The sequence below is a fragment of the Lates calcarifer genome, linkage group LG19 (genome assembly GCF_001640805.2).
Source record: "Lates calcarifer isolate ASB-BC8 linkage group LG19, TLL_Latcal_v3, whole genome shotgun sequence".
NCBI lineage: Eukaryota > Metazoa > Chordata > Actinopteri > Centropomidae > Lates > Lates calcarifer.
The window spans coordinates 19,099,118-19,119,197 of NC_066851.1; the positions used below are offsets into that span (position 1 = coordinate 19,099,118).

At 38.9% G+C, this 20,080-nt stretch overlaps 3 protein-coding genes across 5 annotated transcripts in view; all 3 read right to left on the reverse strand.

The window, feature by feature from the left end:
• The window catches only part of adgrf3a (adhesion G protein-coupled receptor F3a), a 53,043-nt gene that overhangs the window by 3,481 nt on the left and 29,482 nt on the right, over positions 1-20,080 (reverse strand). Inside the window, exons 1-13 of one of the 3 annotated variants that reach the window (XM_051078317.1) lie at positions 9,272-9,393; positions 9,028-9,177; positions 8,829-8,935; positions 8,653-8,711; positions 8,439-8,563; positions 7,553-7,771; positions 6,914-7,165; positions 6,672-6,809; positions 5,769-5,880; positions 5,541-5,622; positions 5,220-5,399; positions 3,412-4,749; positions 3,282-3,323 (exon numbers count right to left, since the gene is read on the reverse strand). The exons of the other annotated variants lie outside the window; for them this stretch is intronic. Coding sequence (XP_050934274.1) covers positions 3,282-3,323; positions 3,412-4,749; positions 5,220-5,399; positions 5,541-5,622; positions 5,769-5,880; positions 6,672-6,809; positions 6,914-7,165; positions 7,553-7,771; positions 8,439-8,563; positions 8,653-8,711; positions 8,829-8,935; positions 9,028-9,177; positions 9,272-9,383 — 2,916 coding nt within the window. The 5' untranslated portion in view covers positions 9,384-9,393. Of the gene's footprint in view, positions 1-3,281; positions 3,324-3,411; positions 4,750-5,219; positions 5,400-5,540; positions 5,623-5,768; positions 5,881-6,671; positions 6,810-6,913; positions 7,166-7,552; positions 7,772-8,438; positions 8,564-8,652; positions 8,712-8,828; positions 8,936-9,027; positions 9,178-9,271; positions 9,394-20,080 lie in introns of those variants that run through there. 3 annotated transcript variants of the gene reach the window in all.
• LOC108887061 (sodium-dependent multivitamin transporter) lies at positions 12,886-19,493 on the reverse strand (the record flags this gene model as incomplete). Its single annotated transcript, XM_018682231.1, is given in 13 exon segments — positions 12,886-13,590; positions 14,451-14,572; positions 14,658-14,764; positions 14,843-15,006; positions 15,693-15,779; positions 15,874-15,944; positions 16,038-16,150; positions 16,910-16,998; positions 17,324-17,453; positions 17,955-18,095; positions 18,770-18,924; positions 19,285-19,352; positions 19,444-19,493. Coding segments are annotated over 13 exon segments (1,437 nt in total). The 3' UTR covers positions 12,886-13,443.
• Positions 12,886-20,080, reverse strand: part of slc5a6b (solute carrier family 5 member 6) — a 50,162-nt gene continuing 42,967 nt past the window's right edge. Inside the window, exon 18 of the transcript XR_007815206.1 lies at positions 12,886-13,303. The gene's annotated coding sequence lies outside the window, so the exon portion shown is untranslated. The remainder of the gene's footprint in view (positions 13,304-20,080) is intronic.

A 20,080-nucleotide genomic window follows, 5' to 3' on the forward strand; every position in this document is an offset into this window, starting at 1 on the left:
CCCCTTGTGAAATTTCCTAACTGATCAAAACCAAACTGTAAAGACTTTGGTCAAGGGGAGACATATGGTAAGATTACATGAATTCAAAATAACCTACAATTCCTTCAAATTAATTTGAAGCCAGTTTAATTTTTTGAGCCAGCTTTGACATCTGCAGATATGAGTTTCTGAAGAGGGGCCTGCTGAGGTTAGATGTGCTGAATAATATCCATTTTCATATCAGAAAAAACACTGCATTAAACATTGTCTTAGCTCACTGAGCTGAGGTCAACAGGTAATATAACCAACCTGTGAGGTGGCTCACCCCCCGTAAGATAAACACATAAATGATCCCTGATAGAACCGATAATTAAAGGCACATCAGTGACAGGGAATGCTATTAAAACTAAACTATAAACTGGTGACATTAACTGCAAAAGAAGATTTTTATTGATACATTTCAGGTAGAATTTAGTTTTCAATAAGGAAAATGCTGTAAGAAACCTGAATTTGTTGCAACAAATTTAAAATAAAAGCTTTTATGCTAATTATTTTCTGTGATAATATTTTTCAGAGCTCATCATCTGTGACAGCTCATGGCTCTCTTGACTGTAACCTCCCTGTGGCAGCTTCTCACAGACTCAATCAACTCCTCTTCCCCTCCCCCTCAAACACACACACACAGACACACACACACAGAGACCCCCTTCCAAAAACCCATCAAAGAGTAATACAATGGCTCCATCTGTAGGATAAAGTAGAGAGTCGCAACAGGAAGTTACCCCAAAATCTGAGGTTTCAAACAGGAAGTTGGGTTTCCGAACTTTGACGGGCCAGAACCGGCACACGCTTCGACCCAAACTCACAATTTTCGGAGGACTTCTTCCAAAAATTGTCAAGGAGGGGCTGACAACATTTGAAGTGAATCTGGTCACCCATCTAGAAACTGGACATCACACTATAAAATATGTCATTTCCTGCTATAAATAGGTGGCGCTACAACAATTGTATGAATATTGACATATGGATGTGTGCAGATAGGTACCATTAACAATCCTGTAAAGTTTGATGCAGTTTTGGACAAAGTATGGCCGAAATATAGCAAAAATAAAGCAACTTCCTGTTTCGTGGCGAGTAATCGAACTTTGAGGGGCCATAACTTCCACGCCCTTCAACAAAAACTCAAAATCTGCCGCAATTTAACATCGTCTATGTCTTAAGAACATACTATTAAGTTTTGAAGTCAATCGGATAATGCGTCTAGGACTAGTTCGCGTTCAAGCGACCCCTGGAAATGGCCAAAAACACACAATTTTTTCACCTTCCGGTCAAAATAAAAATACTTTCTGTTGGGTTTAGAATATGGCTCCAAGAGACTTTTTGGTGCGTCATGGGATGTTACATATGTGTGCAGATTTTCAGATTTTTAGGCGCAACGGGCTTGAGGGGCTGTTCCGTTTAAAAATGTAGGTGGCGCTACCGAGGGCATTTTACCACGCCCATGCTCAAGACCCCTAAATTATTAAATTTTTCGCCGTGCCTGACGCGTCTGCAAATTTTGGTAAGTTTTCACGCATGTTAAGGCCCTCAAAAAGCCGATCTAAGAGGCGGAAAAAGAAGAAAAAAAATAATAATAATAATAATTAAAGCTGCGAGCAGCGTTGAACGGGCCCTCGCACCCGGCGCCCGTCGGGGGAGCGGCGACCGCGGGACCCCGGCAACCGCGGGGTCAACGCAGGTCGCAGGGCACACGCTGGCGTAACAGTTCACACTTCCGAGATGTAAAAATTTAAAATAAAAGCTTTTATGCTAATTATTTTCTGTGATAATATTTTTCAGAGCTCATCATCTGTGACAGATCATGGCTCTATTGACTGTAACCTCCCTGTGGCAGCTTCTCACAGACACAATCAACTCCTCTTCCCCTCCCCCCTCAGACACACACAGACACACACACACAGAGACCCCCTTCCAAAAACCCATCAAAGAGTAATACAATGGCTCCATCTGTAGGATAAAGTAGAGAGTCGCAACAGGAAGTTACCCCAAAATCTGAGGTTTCAAACAGGAAGTTGGGTTTCCGAACTTTGACGGGCCAGAACCGGCACACGCTTCGACCCAAACTCACAATTTTCGGAGCCAGTCTTCCAAAAATCCTTAAGTCTGTCCTGACAACATGTGAAGTGAATCTGGTCACCCGTCTAGAAACTGGACATCACACTATAAAATATGTCATTTCCTGCTATAAATAGGTGGTGCTACAACAATTGTATGAATATTGACATATGGATGTGTGCAGATAGGTACCATTAACAATCCTGTAAAGTTTGATGCAGTTTGGACAAAGTATGGCCGAAATATAGCAAATTTAAAGCAACTTCCTGTTTTGTGGCGAGTGATCGAACTTTGAGGGGCCATAACTTCCACGCCCTTCAATGAAAAGTCCGAAACTTTTGCAATTTAACTTCGTCTATGTCTTAAGAACAAATTATCAAATTTTGAAGTCAATCGGATAATGCGTCTAGGACTAGTTCGCGTTCAAGCGACCCCTGGAAATGGCCAAAAACACACAATTTTTTCACCTTCCGGTCAAAATAAAAATACTTTCTGTTGGGTTTAGAATATGGCTCCAAGAGACTTTTTGGTGCGTCATGGGATGTTACATATGTGTGCAGATTTTCAGATTTTTAGGCGCAACGGGCTTGAGGGGCTGTTCCGTTAAAAATGTAGGTGGCGCTACCGAGGCCATTTTGCCACACCCATGCTCAAGACCCCTAAATTCTTAAATTTTTCGCCGTGCCTGACGCGTCTGCAAATTTTCAGGAGTTTTGACGCATTTTAAGGCCCTCAAAAAGGCGATCAAAGAGGCGGAAAAAGAAGAAAAAAAATAATAATAATAATAATAATAATAAACCGAACGAAAACAAGAGGGTCCTTGCAACTCGTTGCATGGCCCCGTTGGGCCCACGCAACTCGTTGCTCGGGCCCTAATAATAATAATAATAATAATAAACAGACCGAAAACAAGAGGGTCCTTGCAACTCGTTGCATGGCCCCGTTGGGCCCACGCAACTCGTTGCTCGGGCCCTAATAATAATAAACCGAACGAAAACAAGAGGGTCCTTGCAACTCGTTGCATGGCCCCGTTGGGCCCACGCAACTCGTTGCTCGGGCCCTAATAATAATAAACCGAACGAAAACAAGAGGGTCCTTGCAACTCGTTGCATGGCCCCGTTGGGCCCACGCAACTCGTTGCTCGGGCCCTAATTATGATTAGCACTGGCATTTTAAAACTATCTTACCAGCTTGTCTCCCAGGCATGTGGTTAACAAAATGAACAAACCCTGCAAATGAAATGACAGAGGTCACTGAGGGAGAAACACTTTTACTTGTTTAGTTGTATGTTTAGTTCAAAGATTATATTGACCATACCTGGAATGCGTTCAGCAGGGTAAAGGCGTAATTGACTGCATAGGCCAAGTTTCCATACGTCAGGTCAAGCAGTGTTACACCAAACCCGAAAACCCAAGTGATCCCGAAGATTGGAGTCAGAAGAACAACTGACCTCATGACAGTTTTGGCAGCTGCTTTTTCATTTTCCTGAGATTTGTCCGCATTCTTAGGGTGATTCAAAAGCTTCATGATGACCACCAGCATGGAGAACACGTTGACAAAAACAATTATACCGACTGGTATGAGGAATGTGTGAATGGACCCCTGTAAAAGTCCAGAGTAAACCAGCCAACAGGTGTCATGGGTGAAGTAGGCCCCTTCAGCACCGCCCTTGTTGGTGAGGAATGTGATGGTAACAATAAGCAAAGGACATACATAGCCCAGGACTAATGAGAACCTCAGGTAGTTTTTCTTGCTCACACTATGGAACAGAAAAACTGCTTGATGAAGAAGTGTGATGCTCAGACACAACATCCAAAAGAACATGGCCAGGTAGCAAAAATGCTTCAACACCACAAAGGTCTGACACCAGATTAGTGGAAGCTCACTTGGCTCAGAAGATGCTAAAAAACAGCAATCTGCAACCAGCAAGCACAGAGAAATGTTAACGTGAGCAGTGTGGCGTAAATACAAAGTGTGGGTTTTAACCACAGCACTCCAGACGGTCAGCTCTATCAAGAGACTGAGGATTAGAGACAGGACTGATATAGACAGACCCACGATTGTTATCTCATTCATCCCAGGAATCTCCACTGGATACTTAGCCATTAGAATGGCAAATGAGGACAAATGATTGCAAATACATTCTCCCTCAGTATCATTATTAGAAGAATGCTCCCATCTACATCCCTCTGATGACCAGTCTCTGGTCTTGTTGTCCCAGTAGACACAACGCATCATAACATTGCGAGGCCTCGGACTGATCAGTGGGAATTTAATTCTAACCTCAACTGGATTCTCTTCCTCTTCAGTAGTTGTTGAAACAACAATGCTGTTAAGCTGGTCTGTGTCATTTTTGTGGGGCAAGTACAACTGGAGTTGTTGAAATCCGGCTGTTTTTACAACGCCTTTTATTCCATCACAAAGCTTGACTGTGACATTGAACACAATGTTGGTACATCTCGAGTCTGTGTTATTGAATGTTTCTACCTCGATATTTGTTTTTTTCTTTCCTTCTGTTAGGTTTGTCACCTTGATTAATTTCTCAACAGAGCTCAGATATATCTCAGCCAATGACAAATTGCCCTCATTGGTTTTTCTTGTCCAAGAATTTTGAAGAGACTTTTCCAGCAAATTACTGGATGATTCCAGGACATCCTGAAAAGAAAGAAGCTTGTTTTAATTGCCAGTGATTTTAGCTTTCCTGGTTGTATTACTTGAGAAAAGGTGAGAATTACACAGATACATGGAGAATAAGTCAATTTAACAGTGTTTATACTGAATATTTGCACAAAATAATCATTATTGGAAGCGTAAAGCTGCAACCCTTAAGATTTCACACCTGTGGTTAGTGGTGACGTAAGTGTGGTTTAATGCAAGTGCAAACACTGTCAAAACAATGGATATTGTCTTGTTTTGACTGCATTTCCTGTGGCTTCTTTATGATAACAGCAACCGTGTTATTCACCACATGAGCAGTAACAAGAAATTAAAAATGCTGTGTCAAGAGGACATTACTGAATGTAAATACTATATGAAAAAAATCTTATAACTTTAAATGGAAAATATAAGCACCAGCCCATATTGGTTAAAATCCAACAATAACATTCAATAAAGATAATACTTACATTCACTGTTGAGTCATTATTTATGTTATTTAGCTTGTTACCCAAGGTCGAGAGTACTTGAACGGATGCATTCATGTTGGCGTAACTATTGATAGTATTTGTGTTATTAGTGACATTCTCAAGGCGGGAAAATACAAGTGCAGCATTTTCATCCAGTATGCCAAGTCCGATATCCACAATCTGCAACAACAATGATGACCATGATGACCAATGACCACTATTTAATGCGATACCCTCTGTAAAAATATAATTTTGTTGTATATCTTTCTGCACACAGGATGTAATAGCTTTTGAAAACCAGGGTGTGAGAGTTAAGCTTACGTTTGCACTTTGCAGCACACTACTCAATTCCCAATTCACACAGTCTGACGACTCCTCTTCCCATTTTCCCTTCATCTCAGTGCTGAAATGATTAGTTGATTAAATGATCAGTCAATAACAAGCAATTGAGTTTTTATTTTTTTACAATATATATTCCAAATGTTTAATGGATACATCTGAAAAAGTAACTAGGATTTTAATAAAAATAATGATTAGTTGAAGCCTTACCCTGTGCATTGCCTTAGTCTTTTTCCATCTGCGTTAATGCAGTTTATCATTGCAGTGTATCCAACTTTGGTGACTTTCCAGTCACCTTCAGCTTCACAGTACTTCTCACCAACTGTTTTGGAGAAGAAAAGTTAAAGCTTGATTTATCTATTTACTACATACAGTTAGGAAAACAGTTTGTGCAAAGATACATTTAGGACAACATGAAATTAATCTGAAATTCATGTGAAGATCATTGATGTATAAAATATTTCATATGTCATATAAATATTCCCCAGTGTCCAAAACCACTAAGGGAGTATTAGAAAAACATACTTCACACATCATGGCTGTCTGAAGCGGGGTACCGATTATCGGCCCGAATCTCCCCTCCCGATCAAAATCAGCAAAGGCCCGATTAGCGGATTTTTCTAACGATTATGTTGCCGAATTAAATATAAATAAATATTATGATCAATATTAACAATCAGAAATCCAGCAAGCTGAGGGAAGACAGAAGCACAACAAGCGATATCGTCGTCCGCCATGTTTGTTTACTCTAAAGTCACTTTTGATCGCGCGAGATTTCGAGTTTTTGAGAGTTAAAACAAAACTGAATTCTGTCATTATTTGTTGTCGTGTGTCTCTCACATTTTCTAAATCGCTTAAGATTTTAAAAACCTCTTAGTGTGTGCCAGGCTTTATACACTCATAGTGACCTTCATTACGAACAACTGTACACCTGCATCATGCAATTATCCAGTCAGCCAGTCATGTGGCAGCAGTGCAATGCATAAAATCCCTCGCAGATACAGGAGCTTAGGAGCTCAGGAGCTTAAATTAATGTTCACATTAAACATCAAGATGGTGGAAAAATGTGATCTCAGTGAATTTGACTGTGAACTCTATTTTTAACCAACATACCACGAATGATGTTGATATTGACTGTAGCTTCTCTGGTTTGGTTGAGCCTGTTCTCGAATGTGCATGTTAGCGGTAGCACAGATGAGTTGCAGCCAACTATTGTCTTGGCTTCATAAGCAACTGTTTCTTCAGAGGAATCTGCAACGATCACATACACATGTCACTTATTTTTGTAACAAGTTTGCACAAGGATTAATTTAAATGAATGCATGAAGAAGATGTATACAAGAAAACATACTTACTGAAAGGTTTAGATTGAGTTATTGCACTTTTGATGATACTGCTTGTCCAGTTCACCTTATAAGCTTCATCACTTTTCCTTATCTCACATCTGCCTATTACATTCAGTAAACCATCTACAGACGTACAAAGTGGAAACGGTGGATCTGTGGTGATGTCAATGTTTGGCAAGAGGGAGACATCCATCACAGCTCTGGCTATGTGGGATATGGTGAATGATTCATTCTTTTGATTGTAGGTACATGTGTACTCTCCTGAGGAAAAAACACAAGCAGGGATAAGAGTTAAAGCCACAATGTGTAAAATGCGTACATGTTATTGTTGTGATTGTGTTTTTGTCTGTGTGAAATATAGACCATCCTGGTGAAAATCCAGTTGAATTATTTTACACAGGTGTACCCTTGTGCTTCAGATCAGTCATACTACCTCACCTGGCCAGCCATACTTCTTTTCACATTGTTTTGGTCTTTTGGTTTGAGCTAAAAGCTGCTAGTTTTTATAAGTGGGTTCCCTTTAAATTTGCTTTACATCCTGCTATATGTCCTTTGTTACTTTCCTTTTGCTAATCCAAACACTCAGTGTAACACACCTGACAGGATGAGATATCTAAAATGTAAATACAGTGGCTGAAGCAAACTCACCCTCCCAGACTTCTGTTATGTTTTTGAGGATGAGTGTGGTCTCACGTGGCACTGATGTAATCTCTGACTCTGTGCCATTAGTTATGATGGATACTTTGCCATGATTTTTCAGCGTCCACTCAGGAGAGACACCTTCAAACTCCTCCTGTGATGTGCATTTGAGTTTGTGATTGGAGTCATATTTCACAGGGTTATCTGGCATACTTAAATGGAGAACACCTGTGGAGAAATAAAGAGTTTATACAGAGAGTTTATAACTTTGCTAAAAGTAACTGCAAATTTTAAAAAGTTATGTTGTGTACTTCTACTTTGAAACTGAATGAAATTATTTCCTATTTCTCTGAACAGTGAAACAAAATGATTTCACAGAACACAGATAAACTGCTAAACCTGTTAAAGGGTCACTTCACTACATTTCAGATTCTGAACCAGAGTACTTTTAGGCTTTCTCATCTTTCCTGTCTTGAAATAATTAAGTGAGATAAATTACTTATTGGTGATGGAAATTCTCATGTGAAGAAGAAGAAGAAGAATAAACAAAAATCTACATATGCATACACTTTATTTATATACTTTATTTACATCTATTTACATATATGTACATGTTGCATGCTTATTATTATTTTGTTATCATGTACTTCACCGCAGTATATTACTATGTATTGTGATATATAGTATATATCTTCTTGCTTGGGATAATGAGGAAAATGCACCACTGGTTTAATTTAGTTTTTTGCACAAATACTACATTAATGCACATAATGACATGTATATGTTCTTACCTTGGGTATTGCCCTGTATAAACCTCTCTACTTTCATTGTATCATATTTTTTTTCACCATGAATATCTAAAATGAAAAAAGAGATTTGTTGTAGATATAATTACCTGTAGTTTCCAGTTTAAGTGAGGCTGTCAGATTTTTGGCCAGGTTTTCTGATCTGTCAATCAGATCTTGTGGCTTGATGTCAGAGACAATGGTCATTTCAAAGTCTACAATGATGCTTCCAACACTTCAGAGAAGAAAAAATTGAGATTTCAGTCACATATTGAAAACACACAGATAACAGCATTTTTAAAAATTTGTAAGCAAAACAAATACCGGTATTTGGAAATTTTTAAGATGTCAAATCCCTCCAAAGTGCTGTACACTTCTTTCATCTGAAAGGCAACAATACATCAGTATGTTATTGGAAAGTGAAAATATTGAAATTAATTACATGACTCCTCCTTAAGGTAATAATAAAGTGGCATTTATTCATAAATACTTGTTTTTACCCTGTTTAACAATTTGTCATTACAAGACATATAATCCTGAGACCCTTTGTCTGCCAGACAGCTTTCATACACCACTCCCTTTATAGTAACAGATCCTGTGATTGTAACTGTGAAGAGAAAAGATGTCAAACGCTTGATACACTCGACACACACAAAAACACTGTACACTTATGGAAACACAGTGAAAATGACCAAATACCTGTGTTGTTTGAAACACACATGTGAGTCGAGTTTTCGGAGAAGGTGCATTCGTTGTTGCCACAACACTTTGCATTAGTCTCACAAACTTTATTACTCCATTTGTGGCCTGACTTGCAGGTACACTTCTTCTCCTTGTCAGTCTCACAGACTTATTAGGAAAAAAGCACAGTGATCAATTACTTTTCCCCACAAATAAAATCAATAAAAACGTGCAGTATTTGAAATATCAGAAAACTGTTTACTCGTTGTCTTTTGAATGTTGTCAACTTGGACTGAGTCGTAACTGATAGATGTCAGTATCTCAGTTATGTTTCCAATTGCGTTGTTATCTATTGTCAGCTTGTAGTAATACATTTGTGTTGAGTTGGCTGAAACACACAAAACAGACAGACACCAAAAGACACTATATCTGTTAGAGAACAATGTTACACTGAAAACATTCTTTTTTTGCTCATTTTTAAACTCATATGAATCATTTTACCTCCTTCAGTAGGCTGTAAAAAAAAAACAACAACAAAAGAAAATCATTAAATATGATACAATTCTGCTTGAATTTTAAGATCTAAGGTGTAATCCTGTGTTACTGACTGACCTGAAAGATGTTCAGCCCCACGATACACAGAAATATAAAGGTCCACATTCTGCTCCTGCAAATCATAAACAATGTGAGGTCATTTGAACTGGACTCTGGCAAAGTTCAAAGAGTGTTCAGTCTACTGCCATTCAGTACAACAGCTCTGCCATAAACTCTACATTTATGAAGATGAAAACGTTTAGTTTTTGGTGACATTGTCAGAAAATGTTAAAGGAAATGTTGCATTATACTGAAAAGTATTTCTGACTTTGTATCCCCCCCCATTGACAATACAACCCAGAAACCTCTCCTTTTTTAACCGAGCTGTAACATACTTTTTAAAACTTCAAGCAAACCATAGTTTGGGTGGGGTAGTACAGGATGGGTGTTGAGGCATTTTGCTTAGTAGCCTGATTTTCATTTACAGGAGGAGTTGTGGTTGTTGACAATTACATTAATAAGCACTTATATCTGTTTACAAAAACACTGTAGTGTTTTAGTCGTCTGTTTTCAAATGATTTTAATTGTGAGCATGTTCATACAAATGTGTGCACCCAGTTTCATAATTAACAGAAGCTCAGTTAGAACAACTAAACTACAAGTAAAAGTTTCTGAGTAATTTTGGGCTAAAATGGCTGTTAGATAATCGGTGGCGGAGCCAGACGGACCTGGTCAGACCTGATCACAGTCTGACCATCCCACACAGTGCCACATAGTCGATTATAGTTTCCTCTGGCTGCTAATAATGTTATTGATAGAAGTAATAATAACAAAAATAGAAAAAAAGGAAAATTATACTATTAATATTAATATTCCTGTGTTGATCTGTCTTGTCTTATTTCCTGCACATCCACAAACTATCAGGTGCTTATTTAAGATAAACTTTTTCTGACCATAAGTAAACATCATAATAAACCTCTCTACAGCTCCATACCTGCAGAAAAAACTCAACAATATTCTGATTTATGTGCCAGCCCAAAGTGAGAACTGGGCTCAACCTGGCTATGAAAATAGTCTGGCTCCGCTACTTTAGATAATGGTTACGATATGACAGCACTGAACTCCTGACATCAGAAATTTAAAAACAAAAAAGGAACATGGTATTCAGAGTAATGCATGAGTACATTACCGAAAGTTACAAAAAGATTAGTATTTTGATAGTACTGTAAAACTGTGAAATGAGCTACATTCAACTGCTACGTGTACATTTGAAGGGCTAGTATGACATTTCACAAATACACACGTTATGTATGAAAACATGAGAGATAATTAACACAGAAAGATCAGCTAACCTGTTCTCCTCCATTTCTATCAGCAGACCAGCACAGCAGCGTCCTGCAGTGTTAAAGGACCCGTCTGTGTCCACAAATGACAGCAGCACACTGATGGAGCTGTTAACTGTGGCAGTTCACAAGGAAATGGAAAACACAAGATCACAGTCAGTTTCCAGAACACTACTCTATATAATCAACAGATGGTTGAATAGACTGCATGGTAGACATGCAAAGTTAGAGACGCTGTTACATAGGACTAATTTGACTTTCAAAAATGCAGACTAAATGGTGTTTGTGTTGGGTGGCGAGCTGTGAAAACAGTGTGAAACATGACATTAATTCATTTCCATTTTGAAAAAATACACATGAAACAGTACATTCCCAAATTCCTTGAATGTATTTTGGTTTATATGTTCTTTACATATATATCTCTTATACAGTGGCACTGAGACAGTAGACAGTAGACTGCACAGGAAACTGTAATCCACTGTATTTACAGCGGGTTACGACAGCGTTAGTGTACACCTGCCCTTTGAAATTTGGTACAGACATTCACGTTCCCCGGAGGATGTACCCCAAGGATTTTGATAATGGTCTGACTTTTTCTCTAGTGCCACCAGCAGGACAAAGTTTTCATTTATCGTGTGAAATGCTGTATCTCGTACTCGTACTGGATGGATTGGCACAAATCATGGATTTGGAGTCCTAATGACTTTAGTGACAAAGTACAATCTCACACGGCTGCTAGCAGCACTGTAGGTTACGTCTAGTGGCGCTGGTAGCCAACATGGCTTTGGATAAAATCAAACAAGAAACAAAAAGGCTCTGCAGAAATAAGGATGAAGGGTTGGATCCTGTGTGTTAGCCTGTGTTACATTTCACATCAAGTTATGTTTTGCAGAAACGCATGCAATAAAGGCAAAACAACAGTGGTGTTGTGTGGTGCATGCTTACAGATTGGAATGATTATACAACCTGTGTGTTTAGGCCTTTAATATCAGCAGAGCACAGAGGAGCTTTGTGAAGCAGGACTCTTCCTTTTCCTGTTTGAATAAACCCAGTCACTGCTGTGGAAAACTTTGAGCTCACCACAAAGATCTCATGTGATTCAAACATAATGTATGTTCAGTCAAATTACATTAGCAGGGAACAAATCTATTTACCTAATGTGTAGCAGATAAAAGTCCAAAGCTATGTAGACTCTATTACAGGGAACCTTAACAAATGAGAATGAGATACTTAGTCACATTTATTTGATTTAAAAACAGACCCAATATTTGACTTTTGGAACAAATTTAAATCAAAATACAAGGTATAACCAAAGAGCTACATATCATGTAACATTGTACCCGTACAGGAGATTTAGTGACTACTCCACTGCCATTTTGGCCACGTCTCTCTCGTAAGGAGATAATGTATCTCAAGAGAGTTTCTGATCAAATTAAGTTAAAAAAAAAAAAAAAATTAAAATAAATATATATACTGACATTTAACCCAGTCCTATGTTTTAGCCTTTTTCTGTCTCATAACAATGGTTGAAAGAGTAAAAAAAAAAAAAAACACACACACACACACACACACACACACAAAAACAATGAAAACTACCAATATTACTGTTCTATTTTTGTGGCATAAAATGTTCAAATTGAATTTTGGATATTGTTACTATATATCAGCCATGAGGAACTTTGCTCTAAAACTATCGATGTAACTGAAACACAAGTGTAAATATCAGGCAGGAAGAAATTAGCTGATCCAGTCATTTTGTTTTAGGTCTTACCACAAATAGTAAACACATACACACACATAAATATCTTTTAAATATGTTTAGACGTAATATTTACCAAACGTTAATTACAATGAATTCATTGTGAAAGAACGTTTGTCTTTCATTCTTGATCTTGGAAACTGTAGAAACTTTGAGCAAGAAAAAAGCTGGTGATTAAAATGTACCATTCTATTTATTTTTCAGCTAGAGAAAAATAAAATAAGAGGGAAAAACAATGAAAAAGGTTAACTACAAAATCTTTAATCCCTTTAAGAAAAGGGTTTACAACATTACATTACAGTCAGAATTCACTCGTACATTCTTAAAAAGTGAGGCACTATCATCTAACAACAGTATGACACAGGACCTCTCGTACAGCTGCAGTAGTGCTAAACAGTCAAGTATATACAGTGGTAAATACCAGGATGAAACATCTTTAGCAGTGTAGTGCAGTATTTTTACATGCAAGGACTCAACTGAATGTGAATCAGAGATCATGCTCCTGAAGCTGACAAATACCGTATGTAAATCAACCGTGATTATCTACAAGACAGTGATGGGCTCAGCTGCAGATGCCAGTAAACTGAAATTTAAAAAAAAAAAAAATTGTTGACTAGTGTTGACTGATTGACATTGGTTGACATTCTTTAGTTTCAACCTCGCTGCAGCATCTGACAGTGCAAATATGAATCACATCCTTCATCCTAAAGTCAACAGTATACAAACATATTTTTTGTCCAAGTGCTCTGTGTAAAGAGGCTTTAACCGTTCTGTAGCCTGAAATGAGAGGCTGCGATATCACACTGTTGTTTCATGCTCCACAGAAGGTGTGTGACCATCAGGAAGAAAACTCTCGGCCTCTTCCTGTGATAGTCCGTCCTCCTGTTGGAAACCCAACCCGTTGTTTTCTTTGTGTTGTGCAGGCTGCATTTGGTGTGATGAAAGCTTTAAGAATAATTTTAAAAAATGAATAAATAGCTGATTTCATCAACTGTTCACTAAGATATTTAACACTACAGGTCAACAACAGATTTATTACAATTTATCTTGGTTATCTGTTGCAAATTGTACGGCAAATCATCCAAAAGTTATAAAGATATTTCACTAAAAACCAAAAATATCAAGCTCATATGAAAAGTCAGAGGGTCGCCAAGTTATTAGCATACATACTCTATATGACTTCAGTGAATAATGCCGAACTGTAGATCAGTTAAAAAGACTTAGAGGTCATTAATCACCAGTGTTCATCTCTGATATCCAGCCAGGAAACTTTTTAAAATGTAAAGAATTATAAATAGACTTTAGTGTGTTCGTCAGAACGAGAGCACTTCCTGCTCCAGAAGCAGGGGATCATGGGTAATACACATCGTTCGGCCATGTTTCAGTTCATAGAGTGGGACAATGCACTCTGACCTCCAATCAAGTGTCTGCTAATCATTGCTTAACCGCTCGGACTCGGATCCCAACAGAATTAATTACCACTCGTGGCTGCAGAGGCTGTTGTGTTGCTTTAATAGTTGCTTAGATGTTACTGAGTCATTACCTACCATCTGATTTGTTCAATTACTGATAGCAACTATCAAACATGTCTGATAGAATCTCTCTGTTTGTGTGCAAACTCTCTGCTCAAAATTGAGCTTATAATCAGGCTTTAAATCATAGTGTGCTGCCAGCTAGTCATGAACTTCTGAATTTTGCTCCAAAATGATGAGAAACAAATCGCATCATGATTATAAGGAAGTACTGCATTTAAATCTATGGCAGGGGATCATGTGTTGCTCTTTAAACTCCATCATTTTACTTACTGTCTGTCCCAGAGGAGTCACACAGCAGAGCTTCTTTTTGAGGTGTTCAGGCAGAAAACAAAGGAGTTTCCCTAACAGGGGATAGATTGTTCCTGGTGTTACATCCTCTTCTTTCATAGGGCCTAAACAGAAAATATACATTTAAACTGTTTGTAAAGAGAAGTTGTGGATTATAGAGAGGATATGCACACATGAGAACTTGCCTACCTGTGAGAAAGCTGATGATCAGGCCTATAAGAATGACTGTGAAGCAGTTAAATGCACTGTACCACATGTAAGACAATGAATAAAACCTCTTCAGTCCAGTGGGTTGGCTAAAGAACAAAGAGAGATGATTAACTTGTGAAATGAGTAAAAACAAAACACTGTTGTCCTGTCTGTGTGAATAATACCTCAGAGTGACGTTGCTGAGTGCAGTGTGAATGGCGGTGGTCGTGTTGAGGATGGCTGTGCAGTCAGGAGGCAGCGGCCTCGCGCCGGAGCTACGAGTGAAGATGCTGCCGATGCCGACCCAGAAAGCTACAGCCAGGCCGGTGCCCAGACCTGCCACCGCTCCCTGGAGACAACAGGAAAACAAAATCCCAAGTCTTTTTCTGTCCCTAACAAATCAGATGTGTCCCAAAATGATCAAAGGAAAAAGTCTTCTGATGCACAGGAGTGCATCTCTGTTATCTCTACCCTCTGGCACAGGCACCAGCTCAAACTCAGTCATTTCAATAATATATTTTGCAAGGTAAATAGAATATCACAAACCTGCAGGCTATTTGGTACATAGTCTAAAACCCAGCAGCACAGCTCTCTATAGTGGCAACATCAGAAAATAACTCTTCAATCTGAGCTGAGTATGTAAATCATGTGCTCAGTGATAAACAAGACAGAAAGCTACAGACTCATGAGACGCTACAGGTGCCAAAAAATAAATATGTTACTGTTAGAAAATACTTTTATTTTGACCTTTTTTGTGTCCTCGAGTCTTTTTAAAACAGGAACACTTGAGGAGGAAATGTTCACATGCTCATATCCTTTCTAAGCCTCAAGTCGAATTGATTGAGAGTTGATTTTGAACCATCACAAACAAAATTACTGGACTCTACTGCTGTAAGATAACAATTTTAAACTCTTTTCAAACCACTCTTGTGTTTTGTTAGTGAGTAATTTGTTTTATGTAGTTTTCTACTGGAGGATTATACTGTACACTCTGTCATGACTACATGACAGAGCTCACGATGATGTTCAACTTACAGTGGAGTTGGCCCAGGGGAAGAACATCCCGAGAGAAAACAGACCGAGAATAGGACCACCGACCATCCCGAAGATTTTTAAAGCCACCTGGAGTTCAAAAATAAAAATAGTAATAATCATAAAAATTATAATCAGCACAAATTTAGTGGAAAATATTGGTTACGATTCAATGTGAACTTACCTGTAGAACTGAGTCACCCATGAGGTGAGTGAGATAGGCCATGGCCAGACACAGCAGCCCGTAGGACGCAGCTTATTGAGGAAACACAAGTTAAAACATCTCAACAAACACATCATTTCTTCTTGTTGTTTTTAATTATAACTTAAAATTTAAAGAGAGCTCACCTAAGGCTTTGGACAGCAGGGTTGCTCTGGATTCTGACATGGCAGGGAAATATGGTTTGATGAGGTCTTCCATTGTCACAGTGGCCAAAGAGTTAAAGGCAGAGGAGATGGTGCTGAACAGGAAAAACAAAAATAAATACTCATCATTACTGCCATCTTCAAAATACATCAAGTTATAATCAGTTAATTATTCATCTGCCGAACTAACAACAAAATTATCACAGTATTAGAGAGGTGAGGACTGATAGTGGATTATACAGTGAGTTAGCAGTTTATTAGGAACACCCAGCTAAAAGGAGTGCAGGTTATAATGTTCAGTTTTTGTTTTAAACTGTTTTAGAGGGGTGTTAATTGTTAATTCAACTGCATGATCATTCTAGTCTGCGCTGCTGGGTGTGACTAGTAAAGACATACACATGTACATGCAAGGTTAGCCTAAAACAAATCTGTGACACGATACATTTTACTAGAAATGCTATGATCGCTCATTATACAACAATAATTAGTGAGATGAGGTTTTTTGTGTAACTCACACAACCTATGAGCTCGACCTCGAAACCAATAAAATAACAGACGAGAAACAATAAAGTGCAACAGCAAAACTTTATTGAGGGTAATATGACTAAAAAACCAAGCCATAATCATCACTCGCCTGCTTTGAATTCTCTGGACTATGACTGGCTCTACTCATAATAGCTCATTGAACTAAGGAGGGTCAGAGCTATTGCCATGGTGACTGATGGTGAGATAAGACATGGGTTCATGTACAGGCCTCACTGGTGGATGCTGGAGTTCTGCTGGTACTGAAAGGGTTAATGTGACGTTGAACTGAAAAACAAAAAAACAGACTAAAACTGGGGAGGGTTCCATACCTGAGAGCAGCACTGAATAAACAAGCAACAAACAGTCCAGGCAGTCCAGGCAGACCCTGCAGCATATCCATCACAAAGTATATCACCATCTGTGAAAAACACATTGTTAGTACATGTTCCTGGAACATTCAGTCCGGTTTGCATCAATTTATTAGTCACCAGAAATGAAATACAAATGTGACAACAGATGACAGCAAGAAAGAGGGAATTCCTATAAAGCATGCAAATACCCATGTTACTATAGCTCTTCTGTTAGGCCTGGAGGGCTGTTTATAGAACTCTGCATGAACTTTACTGGTATACTTCAAGGAAGCAGGAAAGAAAAAAACATAACCCTGTTTCTAAGAACATGAAGCAAATGGATGAGCGGATAATGACACTAAAAAGGGGGGAAAATAAAACACTGAAACCCACTGCATCCCTCGAGGAGGTGCCCAGCTTGTCGGAGGGATCTTCTCCGCAGTAACGTGCAAACATGACCAGTCCCATCACACAGCTGAGAGCCAGAGCCAACTGCAGGGAGGGAAACACCATGTAGCACGACCTGCAGAGAGGCAGAAAGTAAAAGTGGTCACTTAAGAGCTAATTTTTGTGGATCCTTTTTTTTGGTCTACGGGCAAACAAATGGTGACACTTTTTCTGAGATACTGTTGAGTGTGAGTTTCTGTGGCTGCACGTCTTGTGCAGCAGAAGAGATTTTTATTTAGCAGAGCTGATGTAAACACTTTAATGAACTAAATATACTGATGGAACCACTGTAGGACAGCTACTAACACAGAGAAGAAAAGAAGTTTAAATAGACAAATTAATCAGGAAAATTTTAAGCATATCCTTATTTACAATGCAAACACAGAGGGCAGAGTGGCTCATATTAACACATGTAATAACACATGTCATGCAAATAGACTTTACATAACATACATATTCTACCCGTTTACTGTCAGGACAGATGCTAACAGACATTTTTAGAGATGAATTTTCACTCTAAATTCACTGTAGAGACTTTTTGCTTCAATATAAAACTGAAAATCTACAGTCTGTTTACCTGACAGCCTCCTTCTCTGTGCGTGAGCTGAGATATCTTTGGACCTGAGCCTGGTTGACTCCGTACAGAGACAGCATGAGGAAGATCCCACCGACCCCCAGAGTCCAGAAAGTGTGTCTCTCTGTAGGATCTGGGTTTAAGCTGAACACAGGAGAGAGGATACAGCACAGAGACAACACTTTAACACTTCAGAACAGACCTTTAATCCAACAGAATTACACTCATTTGTATTTTAGGATGTTGTTAAAGGAACTGAATGCACAGCAGTGGTGAGGAAAGGCAGGCAGTGCTTCACCAGTTAAAGCTAAAAATAGAAATCAATCAAAACACTGAAGTGGAAGAGATATCTCTCTCTTTATCTCAGAGTGGTATTCTGCCTTATCAAAGATCTCATGCTGACTGTTTGCTTTCATCCTGTGGTTTACTGCCCTCCTGTGGCTGTGGCAGGCAGGAGGCTAGGTTGACTACATGTCGTTGCATCTATCCTTCCTTGAGGATTTGGCTTGTTGACAAGAGACTGGAGACTTCTCCGTCTCTAAAGTCACTGATGCACAGGTACATGTACTGAAATAATGAATCTGAACCGAGGAACCTGCACGATTTTAGTCAGAGTACAGAGGCCGATGTCAGTAATTGGTTCCTCGTCTCTGGTAAACATGGAAATCAGTGATTAGCTGCTGCAGCGTGTTTGGCTCCTGAAGTATTAATAATGGATCAATGTGTAACATGGTGATGAACCCCTCTCATTAGCTCAGATCTTCCCATCCATTCCTGATGTTGGCCTCTCTCCCACAGACTACAGTATGTGGACTTACTCCAGACCAGATATGCGGTTTCCCTCCCAGACTTTCCTCCAAACTTCAGACACCCCTCCAGTTCGCTGCACCCCCACCATGATGACAGCCAGCTGCCCTGCAAACATCACAACAGTCTGAAAGACATCCGTCCAGATCACAGCCTTCAAACCACCCTGTGAGGAACAGATAAAACACATGGGAATGAATCTGATTAAAATGCTATACACTGTTTAAATAAACAATCATATCTTTTGTATTTCACATTTCTATTAAAGCCTAATATCTCCTACAAGTGATTCATAAGACATTTTTTTTGCAGGATTGCAACCTTTCTGGGATGAAATCTATTTCATTTTTGACTAAATAATGGTAATTTTCCTGAGCTGTTAAGCAACACCTCAGTCAAGGCCCGTTAAGATGATGGAAAACAACAAGTCCTACATGTGCAGTGCTGCTGACGACAGTCACAGATAACAAGTCATGGATATTCAAACGCAAGAGCATCAAAATTAAGCTGCATGAAAATGACTCACCATTGTTGTGTACAATGTGCACACAAGGCCAGTGGCCAGCACTGTTCCCCATAATTCAAATCCAGTAACTGAAACAAAAACACACAGTTACACATTGAACCACAGATCTCATCCATTCAGATTTACTGAGACAGACAAAAATATTAGAATTTTTCATACCTGCATTTAGTGCAAAGGCAGGAGTATACACACAGACTCCCATATAGATAACCTGTAGATGAATAAATCATAAACTATCAACCTTTTAAAAGGTAAATAAACAGTCTGAGGCCAATTTCATATTTTTAGGTATTGCTGAAAGGATCCAACAAACCAATACAATGGATTGGTGTCAGGGTGATAGTGATCTTATTAAAGAAATAGTTAGACATTTTGGAAAATATGCTTATTTGCTTTCTTGCCGAGGGTTAAATGACAAGACTGAGAGCATTCACATATCTGTCCCTGAACACGATGCTAACTAGCAGCTAAAGGAAACAGCTTCTCTGGCTCACACGTGACTGATCCACATTAAATACAGTTTCTTTGTCAATGTCAAAAATTCTCTGTTAAAATTTAGCCACATGGCTGCAAACTTTCAGCACCACGGCACCACCTGGTCTCATGTTATCTTACATTAAAATTATCCAAATTACCTCCATGCAGTGAAGTGTGCAGATTTTAAATTTGGGAAAAAGAAGTACTGGTATCAGATCAGTGCTCAGTATCTGCAGATGCCATGAACGGAGGTATTGAAAGATCTATTAGGAGAGAAAACGTTGGATTGGTGCAGTAAGTGTTGTACTCACCATCTGAC